This window comes from Myiozetetes cayanensis, unplaced genomic scaffold, assembly GCF_022539395.1.
Source record: "Myiozetetes cayanensis isolate MyiCay16 unplaced genomic scaffold, myiCay2020 scf4, whole genome shotgun sequence".
Taxonomy (NCBI): domain Eukaryota; kingdom Metazoa; phylum Chordata; class Aves; order Passeriformes; family Tyrannidae; genus Myiozetetes; species Myiozetetes cayanensis.
This window is the reverse complement of record NW_026087631.1, coordinates 53,157,942-53,171,977: the sequence shown is the minus strand read 5'-3', so window position 1 is coordinate 53,171,977 and position 14,036 is coordinate 53,157,942. Positions and strand designations below refer to the sequence as shown.

The 14,036-nt window shown below is 41.2% G+C and overlaps 1 protein-coding gene across 1 annotated transcript in view; it reads left to right on the top strand.

Annotated features, from left to right (window-relative positions):
- MAP1B (microtubule associated protein 1B) overlaps positions 1–6,569 on the top strand; it is a 72,982-nt gene extending 66,413 nt beyond the window's left edge. Inside the window, exons 6-7 of the mRNA XM_050329605.1 lie at positions 169–407; positions 1,889–6,569. Coding sequence (XP_050185562.1) covers positions 169–407; positions 1,889–2,044 — 395 coding nt within the window. The 3' untranslated portion in view covers positions 2,045–6,569. The remainder of the gene's footprint in view (positions 1–168; positions 408–1,888) is intronic.
- Positions 6,570–14,036: the final 7,467 nt, after the last annotated feature.

Below are 14,036 nucleotides of genomic sequence, written 5' to 3'. Positions count from 1 at the left end.
CTTCCCTTACAGTCATAACTGGTGTACAACAAAACTGGAACATGCCATTATATGTATGAGGGTAATGCCATAACTGGACACATTCACCTCAGTGGTTATAACAGTAATTAATAAATGCGTGGTTTTAACCAGCCTGTGATAAATACTTTTGTTGTTTTGTTTTCAAAGGACCTGGGAATACTAAGGTGACAAAATCTTCAGCAGTGCCTCCAGGACCTCCAGTGTATTTGGATCTGGTATACATTCCCAACCATAGCAATAGCAAAAATGTTGATGTTGAGTTTTTTAAGAGGGTGCGGTCGTCCTACTATGTGGTGAGCGGGAACGATTCTGCAGCCGAGGAGCCAAGCAGGGCTGTTCTGGACTCCCTGCTGGAGGGCAAGGCGCAGTGGGAGAGTAACATGCAGGTAGGCTCTTCACTCATTTCTCTGCCTGGAAATTTAAGCTTCTCTGGGACGGCTATGAGAAGCTAGAGCACCTCTGCGAAGTGGCTGGCAGCTGCCATGGAATGTGGTCCCCAGGCTGGGCACCCTGTTTCACTGATAAGAGGGAATGCATGAGTGAATCATAGAATCAGCCGGGTTGGAAAGGACCTCTGAGATCATCAAGTCCAACCCTTGATCCAACATCACCGTGTTTACCAGACCATGGCACTCAGTGCCACATCCAGTCTCATCCTTAAAACCGCCAGGGATGGTGAATCCACCACCTCTCTGGGCAGGCCATTCCAATGCCTGATTACCCTCTCTGTAAATAATTTCTTCCTAATATCCAACCTAAACCAACCCTGGCAGAGCTTAAGACCATGCCCCCTTGTCTTACTGATAGCTGAGAGGGAGAAGAGACCAACCTTCACCTGGCTACAACCTCCTCTCAGGGAGTTGTAGAGAGTGATGAGGTCACCCCTGAGCCTCCTCCAGACTAAACAACCACAGCTCCCTCATTCTATCCTCAAAAGACTTGTGGTTGAGTCTCTTCACCAGCCTGGTTGCTCTTCTCTGGACCTGCTCCAGCACCTCAATGTCTTTCCTGAACTGAGGAGTCCAGAACTGAACACAATACTCAAAGTGTGGTCTCACCAGTGCTGAGTACAGGGGAAGAATCACTTCCCTGCTCCTGCTGGACACGCCATTCCTGATCCAGGCCAGGATGCCATTGGCCTTCTTGGCCACCTGGGCACACTGCTGGCTCATGTTCAGCTTCCTGTCAATCCAAACTCCGAGGTCCCTTTCCACCTGGCTGCTCTCCAGCCACTCTGTGCCCAGCCTGTAGCGCTGCAGGGGGTTGTTGTGGCCAAAGTGCAGGACCCGGCACTTGGCCTTGTTGAGCTTCATCCCACTGGAATCAGCCCAACTCTCCAGTCTCTCCATGTCCCTCTGAAAAGCCTTCCAGCTGATCAACACTCCCCCCCAGCTTGGTGTCATCTGCAAATTTACTAATGGTGCACTCAGTCCCCTCATCTAAATCATTGATAAAGATATCTATGATCTGAAGCACAGAGCTGAACTGCACTCAGCTGCTCCCACATTTCTGGCCCTTCAAACCTGTTCCTGGTGAATAAAACAGTTGAGAACTGGCCTAAAGGGCCAGGTGGCTGTTTCATCTTTTTACTATACTATACATATGATCCACATTTGGAAATGTCTCATTTTGTAAGTAGGGAAGAAAAGCGTATGTTTTACACTTTATACGGTTATTACATGCATTTGGAAACTTCATATGCCTTTCCATCACAGTTATTGAGTAAATGAAATATTTGTCCATTATCTAAAGAGTATCAGTGCAAAGACCCACTCTTTCCATTTCCAAAATGTGCTTCTTGCAAAGACATTTTGCTTATCAATTATTTTTGTTGTCCATTCATCAGAACTTCTGTTTTGTATTGCAGGTGACATTAATCCCAACGCATGACTCAGAAGTGATGAGGGAATGGTACCAAGAGACCCATGAGAAACAGCAGGACCTCAACATCATGGTTTTGGCAAGCAGCAGCACTGTTGTTATGCAAGATGAATCTTTTCCTGCATGCAAGATCGAACTGTAAGAACAAGACCGTGCACCACAAGATTAAACTTGCTTCCAGAAATTCTTCAATTTGAAAACACCTTTTCTAAAAATTCATCTGTTTCAACTGCTGAACTATATACTTGCCAAATGCTATACTGTGTCACAGTGATGCAAGTCACTAATATTTTTCAGTCTTTGTTGATTGCTAAGGGAAATAACAGTCTTCCCATAGTAGAGTACAAATTACTGCGAAAATTCAGTTCCAGTTGCATCTCTGCTGAATATCTGGAAACCATGCACTAGCAACCCCAACTGACTTCTGCCAGGTAGAGGTATTTGCCCTCTAAAGAAATACAAAGAGAGAGAGGGGTAGGAGGAGAACATAGTAAATAATTAGGTCTGCATTAGTCTCATGGCAATAGATGTATCGCTTACTGCAGTCTGCTTATATTCTTACATGAGAAGAAAGTTTTAAATTTGTATTAATCTGAGCTATCACTATGGGGATCCTTTTTTTAAAGAATTAAGTTAGCTCAAAAATAAAAAGAAATGGAACGTAGCTAGGAAGGGATGTACAGCCTAATCACTCATCAGCAGTTTTCCACTTTAATTTGAACTTTGCATACTGACATACCATAACAATCATAGGCCAAATATGCATGTAGTCTGCACCCCATCCAGAACTCTAGAACCTTTTTTTCAACATGCAGAATTTTGGTCTAAGGCATGCTTCCAGTGAAAGCCCACTCACTCCAGCCAGAACTGACCAGTCCACATGCTTGAACACCCATGTCCACTGTCAATTAACTGAAGCAAAATACCAAAGCAGTCGGGAATACATACAGTAGACAATTTGCCTTAGAAAGTGACTTGAATGTACAAAGAAACTTGATGCACTTATTTTTTAACGCTGAGACAGCAAATTTATAAAACATCGGTGTAGGATCATAGTTACAGCAGTAAAGAAGTGTGAATGTGCATGTGTGGCATTAGGAACCTATCTGACTGGTCAAACGGTTTGGTGCTATGAATTACATATGTTAATTATGTGAACACTTCATTGATGCACTTGGACAGCTCAACAAGGCAAGATGAGCATTTTTTTTGAAAGTTTCTTTCATACTGTAGAAGCAAGATTGAAGTGGTGTCCAGTATCAGAGTTACAAAACTTAGTGAAACATTCAGAATGATGAAAAAGGTTACCTGCGAACCTGTACAGTATTCAACCTTCCTTTGTCTTACCTTATTTTATTTGTTTCATTTAAGAGTGAACATGGGAACAAATGTACAGAAACCTTTTTTTTTTAGTGCTGCGTGGACTTTTAATACATGATTTTTTAACAAACATTTTCATTTGCAGGTAAATACAAAGAAAAATTTTTCAGGTGAAGGCAATTTTTTTAGTAGTTTTGTAAGATAAATGAATAATGTTGTTTAAGATTCTAGTGAGAATGGATATTGAGGTACAATTTATTGAAAACAGTCAACTGCCAGTACCTTTCACGTGGGAGGGGAGTGGAAGGACACATGGTTATAAAATTATTCTATTGATGATGACGGAAAAAGGGAGTTGAGGAGTTGATTGCCCAATACTTACAAGGGTGTAACCTACATTCTTAGCCCTCATAAGATCTTGAAAAAAGATAGAAGAAGCAATAAGCTAAAATAAGTCCCTTCCTTTCCACTTTCCCTTCCTTTCCTCTTCCCTCTTTTCCTCTTTCCTCTTTCCTTTCCTCCTTTCTTTGTTCTTTCTTCTCTTCGTTCCTTTCGTACTCTTTCCTCTTTCATTTCCTCTTTCGTTTCCCCTTTTGTTTCCTCCTTCCTTTCCTCCTTCCTTTATTCTTTCCTCCTCTTTCCTTCTCTCATTTCCTCTTCTTTTACTCTTCCTTTCTTCTTCCTTTCCTCTTCCTTTCCCTACCTCTTCCTTCACTGTTATTTTACTCTTCCTTTCCTTTCCTCCTTCATGTCTCCCTTCCTTCTCTGGACTGCTTGCAGAGGAACAGCACCACTGCTCTGTGGTTTAAGACAGTTTGAATTTTTTTACTCTCAGAAATTTTATCCCAATCAAAAAAAAGTTGTTGCATTGCAGAAGATTGCAAATCTGAATTTAAAGAAGGTGTAGAAGCCTCCAGCATGGAGATATGTGCTGGTCTGTATGATTCACTGTTGTGGCTGGTACTAAGTTTCACAATGTAGTGAACTATGACCTCATTTTATTTTCTTTACTTATAATTTATTTCAGTTTTACTGTGTTAGGATATTTTTGTTTAATAGGTGTATGTTTGCACTCCTAATTTTATGAGGGTTTTTTTAATATTGCTTTAGGGTCTTCAAAATGTGGGCTCCTGAGGCCTATTTAATGCTGTGAATTCCTGTTTGTCAGTTGTTGGGGTTTTGATTTATTTTTAATGTCTCCTCTTTTTTTAGGTCTCTCTAGCAATGCTGTTTTATTTATTGCTATATTTTTAAAGTAGTTAAACTCAGAATGACTATGGCACAAAAGGCAGATGGAAATGTATTGTGAAAACATGCATGTTTGCTGGCCTCATATCATTCACTTAAAACTGCTTTTATAATATATAGTCTATGAAGATACAGGCAAAATGTTTGGCAGAATAGTTACACTATTTCTACAATTCTTTCTGATTTGTCTACTTTATTATATAGGTCAGAATTCAAACTTTTTGAGTGGGTGGGAACAGATTTTCTGATTTTCTGACAATACCTGAAATGGTTTGTGTCACTGCTTATGTTTTAAGTACAGCAGTGATCTTGTGACTAATCTCACTTATACCACTTACTCCTGTGAATTAGGAGCAATTTCACTACTGTCAGGGAAGTTACAGTTATCTGGTCCTACTGTAAATTAAATTGGAATCAAGCCTTAAATATCCCTAAGCAAGTTTATGATGGCTGAAGCATTTGTTTTACTTCTGAAATAATAATGATAATTAGACAGGTACAGATTACCTTAACATGTACATTTGCTTTTTTTGCTGCTACAAGAATATTAAACCCCTGGTCTGACTATTTTGAGGTATTGTAATACCTGCTCCATCCATTCCCTTCCAAATGGCAATGGCACCTAGGTTCAACACAGCAATGAGCTCCTCCACTAGCTCCTCTTGCCCTTAATGTCTTTCTGCCTGTGGAACTAATCTACCTGTGCTAATCCTAGTACTACACAACTAGTTTAGTGTAACAGTCATCAAAATGTACTGTGTACATTAATGATGAGTGCTGTTGATCAGCATAGATTTCTAGGAGCATGGTTTATTATTGATTACTCTAATTGTAAAGATTCAATATCCGAGTGTAAAGGACACTCTATTTCAATGATGGTATTACCCATAACAGCATTCCCAGTCATGATCTTTATGCTATTAATATTCTGCTTCATATAATTCAATGAAGAATTAACTTTGGGGATCCCATCCCACTCCTGAACTTGGACAGGGCTTCTCTTGCATGCCTTTTCAAAGTCCTGTGGTGGGCCTAACTTCATTGACCTCTATTTTCACCCCATCTTTCATAGAAATCACTTTTGATTTTTTTTTTACTTACTTTACATACTGTGGTGAATGGAGATAACTGTGTATATGAATGTTGGGGTTTTTTTAATTGTCTATGATAGCTTATGCATTTTAGGAGAGTTCTGGTACTCTTTTACTAAGATTTAATAAATTTGTTAATTGAATTTTCAATCCCTCCCACCACAAGCAAATGAGCTCCAAAGAGCGCTTACTGTACATTTGGGACATTTCTGTCATACGCTTCTCTTTGTTCATCTGTCACCAGAGGTTCTTGCTCAGTAATGATGTTTTTGAGAGAAATGGTAATTTTGTTGGTCTGGATTTACTAGAAGATGAAAAAAATATAATGTTTACACTTGAAAGAAACTGTAAGCTTTCATCTTTTCACTTAGTAATTGACAAAACACTAAGAGCATCCAGGAGTACGCATTTCTTAGAATACAATTATATTATTCACCTGGTTTAAAAATGTTTGCCTTTTAAAATTAAAAAAAAAAAAAAAGAAAAAAGTCTTGTTTGTTGTGACTTTACAAAAAAAGAAATCTAAAAAAAAATTGAGTAATTAAATAAAACAAAGGCGTAAAATATAGAAAGAAATCTTGAAAGCAGCTTCTCTCTACTAGACTAGCTAGGAGCTCCAGGTGGCAGGGGCTGCCTCTTCAAGACTGGGCTGTAATCACAATTGTAAAAGATGAAATCTGAAATATGCTTTCACGCATTTGCATGCAGCCATTATCTTCCAAACTATGGAAAGAAAGTCTTGTTGCTGGCTGAGAAGCACCTCACACACCTCCTCTCTCTTGTTCTGAATGGTGTTTGTGTCAGTCTGCAGCTGTGTATGGTATTATGTCTTATAATCCTGCATCACTTCTATTCTATCCAGTCATATCTAATGTAGAAAATTAGTTTCCAGTGAAAGTAATATGTAGTGCTTTTATGATATTTGTGTGCAATATCCCCTCTTCCATTGAGGATATTTGATGTAAAGGAAACAAACTCAGTTCCACAATAAAATTCAAAAATGGTAAAGTGGTGTCGACATGTTTCTTGTCTTTGTGTACGAATATATTTTTAAGTTTTCCCTTTCCTTTAGTCACAGTTACCTACTATACAGGATTTTTTTTTAAAGATCAGTGACTAGTTAAATATCAGATAAATCCCAATCTCTCTTTACAAATTGGAAAATAAATCTGGAAGATTACTTTTGTCTCTTGTGGTGTAAAACATTACCGTGATGTACCATGATGTGGCTTCTCTTTGTTCTCATTTCTGTATTCCTCAACAGAGTGAGCAAACGCCTCATTTTCAATAAGTACATTTTCAATAAGTACAAGGGGCTATGTCAGATATGATACCCAATAAAGTTACATCAAACTGAGCTCACCTTGGTTTGGAAAAGAGATCTTTTCCAAAGGTATAGCAGTTAAACAAGAGTGTACAGCTTGTCTCCAGTAGATGAGGACTCTTCCTGACCATCACTGTCCAGTCATCTGGAGAGCATAGAGCTTTTGGGGAAGCTGGGCCCTCAGTTTAGGGTGTTTTTTTTTCAGACTTCCTCTAGTGCTAAGATCAGGCTTTCAGCCTTTGTGGTTTTGCTTGCTGCTGTGATGCATGGTGTGGTGAGGTCCAGCAGTCAATGTTTTTATCTCAGGGAGATGGTAATGACATAAAAGCAGGTAAAGGCTGGGGCAGCAAGGTGCAAGGGATGCTCACTCCCAGGAGGAGCAGAAGCCCTGGGGGATTTCCTTCACCCTGAGACAGCAGTCTCTTTTTGTGGGCCCTTAACCATCTCCAACGTCCAAGGTTTCATTTGAAAACTTCTTATGACACTAATAAGAAATAATGCACTTGACTTGAATTGGGCTGAGCATGGCAAAGTAGAGGAAAATGATGACTAGATGAGGGGAGTCAAGTGCTGCAAATTTTACATCCTAAGTATGATTCTGCATATGCACATATCCAGGTTTTCTGACCTGTTGTTGTAGAGTAGTCTGACACCACTTAAAATAAATTAAAATGTGTGTGCAAAGGAGGCCAGGTTAGGCCTCAGTCCCAATTATTTACCTGCAGTTTCAGATTGAAGTTCTGTATTTGCAAAGGTGGGGCCACAAATTCAATCAGCTTACGAAGTGTTTTAGATGGTATAGCAACATGATGGTCCCTCTGTTCTTTTCTGTCTGACTAAAATGAAGGATCAGTCTTGTGGTATCCTAGACCTGTGGACTGTATAACACTGATTGCCAGTGTTCCGTGGATGGGAGGAAATTGTAGCGCTTCATTGTTCATTGATGGGGCATAAAAGAGATGTTGAGGGGTCTCTTGGGTAAGAGCTACAGTGACACATCTTAGATTCAGCTCATGCCCTGATGCACTGTTGCAAAGCGCCTTGGCTTCCTAAAGCATGTCTCTGAGCACATGAGCGTTGCCCATGTCCTTCACTCAACAAAGAGTTTTGGGCCACTGCCTACTGCTGCAGTCCCTATTCTCATTTACCAGAGACAAGACTAGTCACACTAGCATGTCCTGTCCTCTGTTGTGCTGTCTGTGCCTTCTTCAGATTCAGCCCAAAACTATCAGAGCTGAGTAATGCTGAGTGCCCTCATCATTCCAGGGGATTTGCTGGTTTTGGACTATTATGTAGCATGATTTCCACCAGAAATGAAATCCACAGGAGAACTCCAGAACTAAATCAGCAGGCACTATAGTCTGCACAAGCACTATTCTCTAGTTCTCACAGATCCTTACCGCCTGATGTAGCTGCTTCTCTGCACTTCAACAGCTCCAGCATTACCAGACCCAGTGTGAAAAGCTGGCAAGGTGGAGGTTGACTGTGCATCTGATGTCAGCTTCACTGCCAGAACACTGCCATGATTTACACATCATACTGCAGCTCAGCCCATCACCCACGCTTGGGAATAACACAGAAAAGAAAACTGAAATAGCTGCAACTTATGTCCTAATACAAATAAAGCTAAATACACATAACAATGCCTGTATATGCTACAGTTTCATCGGTTATTAATTATTGTCTATTAAGGTCCGGAAATTAATTTTGATTGAGCTTTTACAAACATCACCTTATGTTCCCTCAGCTCACCTGTGTTATGTTCTTAGCTTAAAGAGTTGAAGGTAAACTGAACCACCGAGCCACTAAAATACATAATATGAACCCCACTCAGAGCACAAGTCTGTATTTCCAGGAAGAGTTCATAGTTTCCAAAGATGAAATTATAGCAGCAGTTACCATGTATAAGGACCAGAACAGGCTTGAAAATTTCTTTGCCCAAATCCTTTAAGGGAGGAATTGTCAGAATTTGCAATGAACAAGAAATATTGGAAGCTGAATTTTGTTCTGAATTTTTGTCCTGAATCTAATGTGCTTGTCAGTTGATCTCTAATGCTATTTCTGTGCCTGAGGCATCTGCAATTTAGAATGGGTTGAGTGGACTTGAGTTCACCAGAAAGGTTTAAAAGTAGCAACAGAGTTAGTACTATGCAATTGCTAGCCAAGTTCAGTGACAACTTTCATTTCTGTGGGGACATTGATTTAGAGTAGGTGGGACAGTTTTCTAGCACATGTTTATCACCTTAAGTAACTCTTGAATTAATGTTGTGTCACTAATTCTTGACCTATACCTTGTTCTACACAGTTTTATTTTGAAATCTGTCCCAAGTTCAGATTGTCCACAGTAGGTTCTCTTCTCCAGTTCAAAAGCTTTTTCCTCATCTCAACATTTTCTATTATTAAATTTCTGGAAAGGTAAATTTAACTTTACTTTCCACAGATACTCAAATACATTTTGCAAGACTGAATTCTAGTTTGTATATAAGCAGACCCAGGAAACCTAGAAAAGTCAGATGCTATTCAGCGGACCACATCTTGTATCCCTCAAAGTCAGTGATGCAATTCCCTTTTGTAACTATTAACTCCAGCTTCCTGAGGAGGCAGGGGAAGAGGACACTTGCTAACTTGTGCCCCAGGCTGTTTTCTGCCTGTCTCAGAAGCACAGTGATGACTGCTCAGGTCAGAAACCATCTTGTACCAGCCAACTTTTCTCTGAAGTTGTAGAACATCATCCTTCTGGTCCCACAGTTTTAGGGTGACCAAAGAGCCCTGGGCTGGGCGGGAAAGCAGCTGGGCGGGACAGGCCACTGATGGAAGGAGCAGGTGCTTGAAGCGGGGGTTTGATACTAGCACTGTGTATAAGACACAGTGTCTGACCAGGTCTGAAAGCATCTTGGCAAGTGTTACCATAAATAGGGCCCATCTGCACAAGGCTTCTGGCAACATTTATTTGAGTTGCAAGAGAATAAACATGTAATTTTCCTCTTGTGAAAAATGGATAATGACCTTCAACGCTTCACTAGAAGTGTTCTGCCAGTAACACTTGTGGGAGGAAGAGTTACATATTTGCTTGCCTCATCATCAGTGTGTTTGGTGTCTGCCATGGATTTGAATTGGGATGCTGCTTTTTTCAATTAAAAGGAAGAGGTTTAACCTTTAAAGTGCTGCTTTTTCTTCTCCTAAGAGCAACCAAACTCTTACCAGCATACCAAGCAGGCTTTGCATTTGTACTGGTTTCTGTTCCTTTTCGCTAGTGTTGTTGAATGGTCTCTCCACACTTCGGAAAACACAGGAAAGCCATTAACACTGTCTGGCATGTGCAAGTCTGGCAATGTCACAGTCAGGTATTATTTGGGCTGCTTGTCACAGCTCAGTGACTGTGCATGCCAATGTATTGCTTATAGCAATGGGAGATTTTCCCCTGTCTTTAGCTATACAGACACCAGGACAACGAATAGGGAAATGATTTAAAAACTTGCATGAAGAAAGATGCACTCCTGTGATTAAGAAATATACTGACAAAGGAGAAACGGCAATAGCTTTAATCCAAATCACAGCTGTAGTCAAACAAAAACAGGATGGGAAAGAATGTTTCAGGGAGAGATGATCCAAAAAAATGAGATTGTGTTACTACCAAGAAATACTTTGGTGTGTCCCCTCCAGGAAATATTCCGCCAGTCTCACTCACACACAGAAAGGTCGAGGCAGCTGTCTGAAACAGTACAGCAAGAACCAGAAACATTTCAAAAACTTGAGAGTATTCTAGTGAGGAAGTGCTTATTAGGTTGTGAGCTTGCATCAAATCAAGTACCAGGGAGCAGGGCTGTACAAACTCAGAGCTTTTTGTGTCTGTAGAGCACAAAACATTTTTGTATATGCATATATACACACATCCACATTCTTCCATTAGCATCAGAGCTTGCATTTAAGCAGTGGTAGATCAAAAGCAGATATATGACTTCTCCACCCTCCCCCTTCTAAATGTGGACAGCTGCATCACAGCAGGTGATGGCTAACACAGCAGTGCACACACAGCCAGAGGCATCTGGACAGAAGGGCTTTTGACTGGGGCCCAGTTTCAGAGTGTTTCAGCAAGCAGGTAAAAAACAGCTTGTGTGTGCAACATGATTTATGCAAGGGGCAAATAGACAAATCTATACTAGTTTTCCTGGAGCAGGAACGAGAAAAGCAGTTAAGCCAAGCCAAGTTCTGTTGATTTTTCCTGCTGCTGCATTTGGTACACAGCTACTATCCGTGTCTTCCTTAGGAAGACAAGCACATGCCTGAACAGCACTGGTCACTAAATTAGCCTCTCTCACAATTTGTCTGCCTTACTGTTGACCCTGCTCAAAGCCAACAGGTAGGAGAGAGCACCAAAGAGGCTTGCATCACAGAGATGTGAGTGCAGGGCAGAGACATGGCCAGTCTCTTAGAGAAGGGGAAGAAATAAATGTGATATGATACATAGGAAGAACTTGAAAGGGATTAAGAGTGAGATCAAAAAAGGAACCAGCAATGAGGATTGCTGGAGAATTCAAGAGGGTCCAGGTAAACTTGTTGGAAATGTGATGATTTGCTAGGTGTGAAAACAGTTTGGCTAGACAAAACATTAGAAACTGGTTGCTGTTGAGACCATGATGAAACCTGAGTGGTAGCTACTGGACCATGAAGAAATACTTGGCTGGGGCATGAGGGGAAGAGGGGCACTCCTGTGCAGCTGGTCCAGCTGGTAGACCTGTCAGAAGTAGTTTCTCACTCAGAGTAAAATTGAGGGGACAGATAAATGAGAGGGCTTGGCAAAAAAAATTGGCTTCTTAAGTCACAAACAGTCTGGACCCTCTGCTGCAGGTCTTGGGTTCCTCATCTTTCACCTGGCCCCAGGAATATGCTTTGCAGCCTGCAAAGCACTTGACAAAGAAATCTCCCCGCAAGGGCAGAGGGGGTTACGGTAGGAGGTGGGGGAAAAGGTAGAGAAAGGTTTTATCTATACTGTTTCGAGTTTATGCTTTGAACTAGGCTCAGAGCATTCCAACCCACAGTGCCTGGAGTAAAACAAGGAGGCAAGCTGTAATATTCATTAACAGGTCGATCAGAGCTCACAGGAGGTTTTTTTTTTTACTCCTATTGCTGCAATACTTCTAAAGAAATGGAAAGGGAGATTAGTTGAGGGGGAAATGCAGTGTACTCTGTGAGACAGCAGGGACATGGCAGCTGGCAGCTTGCTGGAGCTCAATTAGCATTAGCAGCCTGGCGAATGCATAAGCAGGCCAGGGAAGGTGGAGGTTGGGCCAGAAACAGGCTCCTTGCTCTGCCAAGAAACAGGCCATGGAGAAGCAAGGAGATATAGGCCCCTGTCTGTGCTGGCCTAGCCAGAATGGCGTCTGACAAGCAACATGATCAGGTACTTCAGTGGCTAGAGGTCATATCAGCAAGGAGTCTTAAAACTGTGGTGGTTTAGAGAATATCCCAAAAGCTGATGCCTGTAGAGAGAAGCTCATAGAAGAATCTGGATGTAGAAGTGATTGTGAACCTTTGTAGCTATAACCCATGTTGTGATACTGAAGAATTGATATATGTGGTCAGGGAAGGGACACTACATTCTCCTGTGGCTCAGCTAGGAGTGATGACCCCTTTAAAGCCACCCACCTTTAAGGAAATCATTCTTAGAGTGTGTTTGGTCTTCTACTCTCCCTTAAGGCTCCCTAACTTCTCCTAGTAATCAGAAAGCATTTAGACCAAGAGGAAAACATTTCAGGAGACTTTTCTCAAGTTGCCAGGGAAATCCACTGCTGGCCAAGCCACTAAATCACCCATCTTTTCTGGATGGAGACAGCACTCCCTTACTGAAGTATGGGAGAAACTATCGTACCTCCTGACAAGATAGGGGAACCTTAGTGCCAAGTTGCCAAGTTCTTGGACATGAAGGAGCAATCAGGCTCTGAGTGTTTTTGCTGGGAGTAACAAAGATATCTGGTGTGTGCTGTATCTCTCCTACACTTAAAACAAATTCATGGATTTGCAGCATATTCTCGCTGGATTTACAATGAGTTTGTGAAGTGAGTTTTATCACTGTAAAAATACACAGATGTAACAACAAAATCTGCAAATGCTTATTAGACTCTCTGATAAAGCACAGTGAGACAAGAGTCCTGTTGCCATAACAAGCTGTAATTACAGCAGGGCTGTTGCTCAGGTCTCCCTATTTTGAAGGACCTTGTCCTGCCATGCTCTGCTAAAAGTTGCTGGCTGCAGTTGATGAGATTCAGTGGTGAAAGGGAATTTAAGCAGGGATGGATGCTGGTGCATCACAACCAACACACCATGATCCTTTTTTCCCTTGCTCTGTGCTCTTGTGAATAGCTACATTGTTTTATGGATCTGAAGAATGAGGCATGGGACTGTGAAAGGAATTAGGTCAAAAACCTCACGAAACAGTGCCCAGAATATAAAAGGAAACTGCACTGCAGTATGAGGCTCCTTGGTGTGTGCCGAGATGATTGTGCATGTTTCTCTAGTGACCTTAGAAATGGAGCAAAGCAGCACTAGCAAAGTCAGAAATTTTTAACATCCTTACAGGAAAGGCACTGTGTTGTAGTGGAGTGCTGTACAAGTGCTACCTCACTAGGCTGAAACTCTTCAAGAGTAGTTTTTAAAACAGCCTAAAGTTAAGCTTCCAGCTCCATGCACAGTAGCCTGAATTTTCCAAATGGGTTGGGAAAAAGAAAAAAAAGCAATCAATATATGTTAATCCTCTTAGTGTTCGAAGTTCAGAGTAGCAAAGGCATTCTTTCCTGTGAGAAACCCCTACTGAAACAACTTGTGTTTGAAAGTCTTCCCTCTTCTTTTGCTCCTTCCACTCTCTAGACCCGTCATCACAGGCAAGCTACTCCTTATGCGTTTGTTTCTTTGTGTTGTCTCTATCCCATCCCTTGCCTGGCCGACAGTAGGAGGAAAACACATCATATACAGGATGAATATTTCTAAACCACATGTGCTTTATTTTGGGAAATAGACAAAATGGGATGTTTAATTTGCATATAGCAGTCACATATGGCCACACATGCAGCATGATTGAAGTGAAATATTAATAACGGTGAGCACTTATGTTCACAGACAGAGGAATGCACACCTTTGCATTCCTAGTTCCAGTA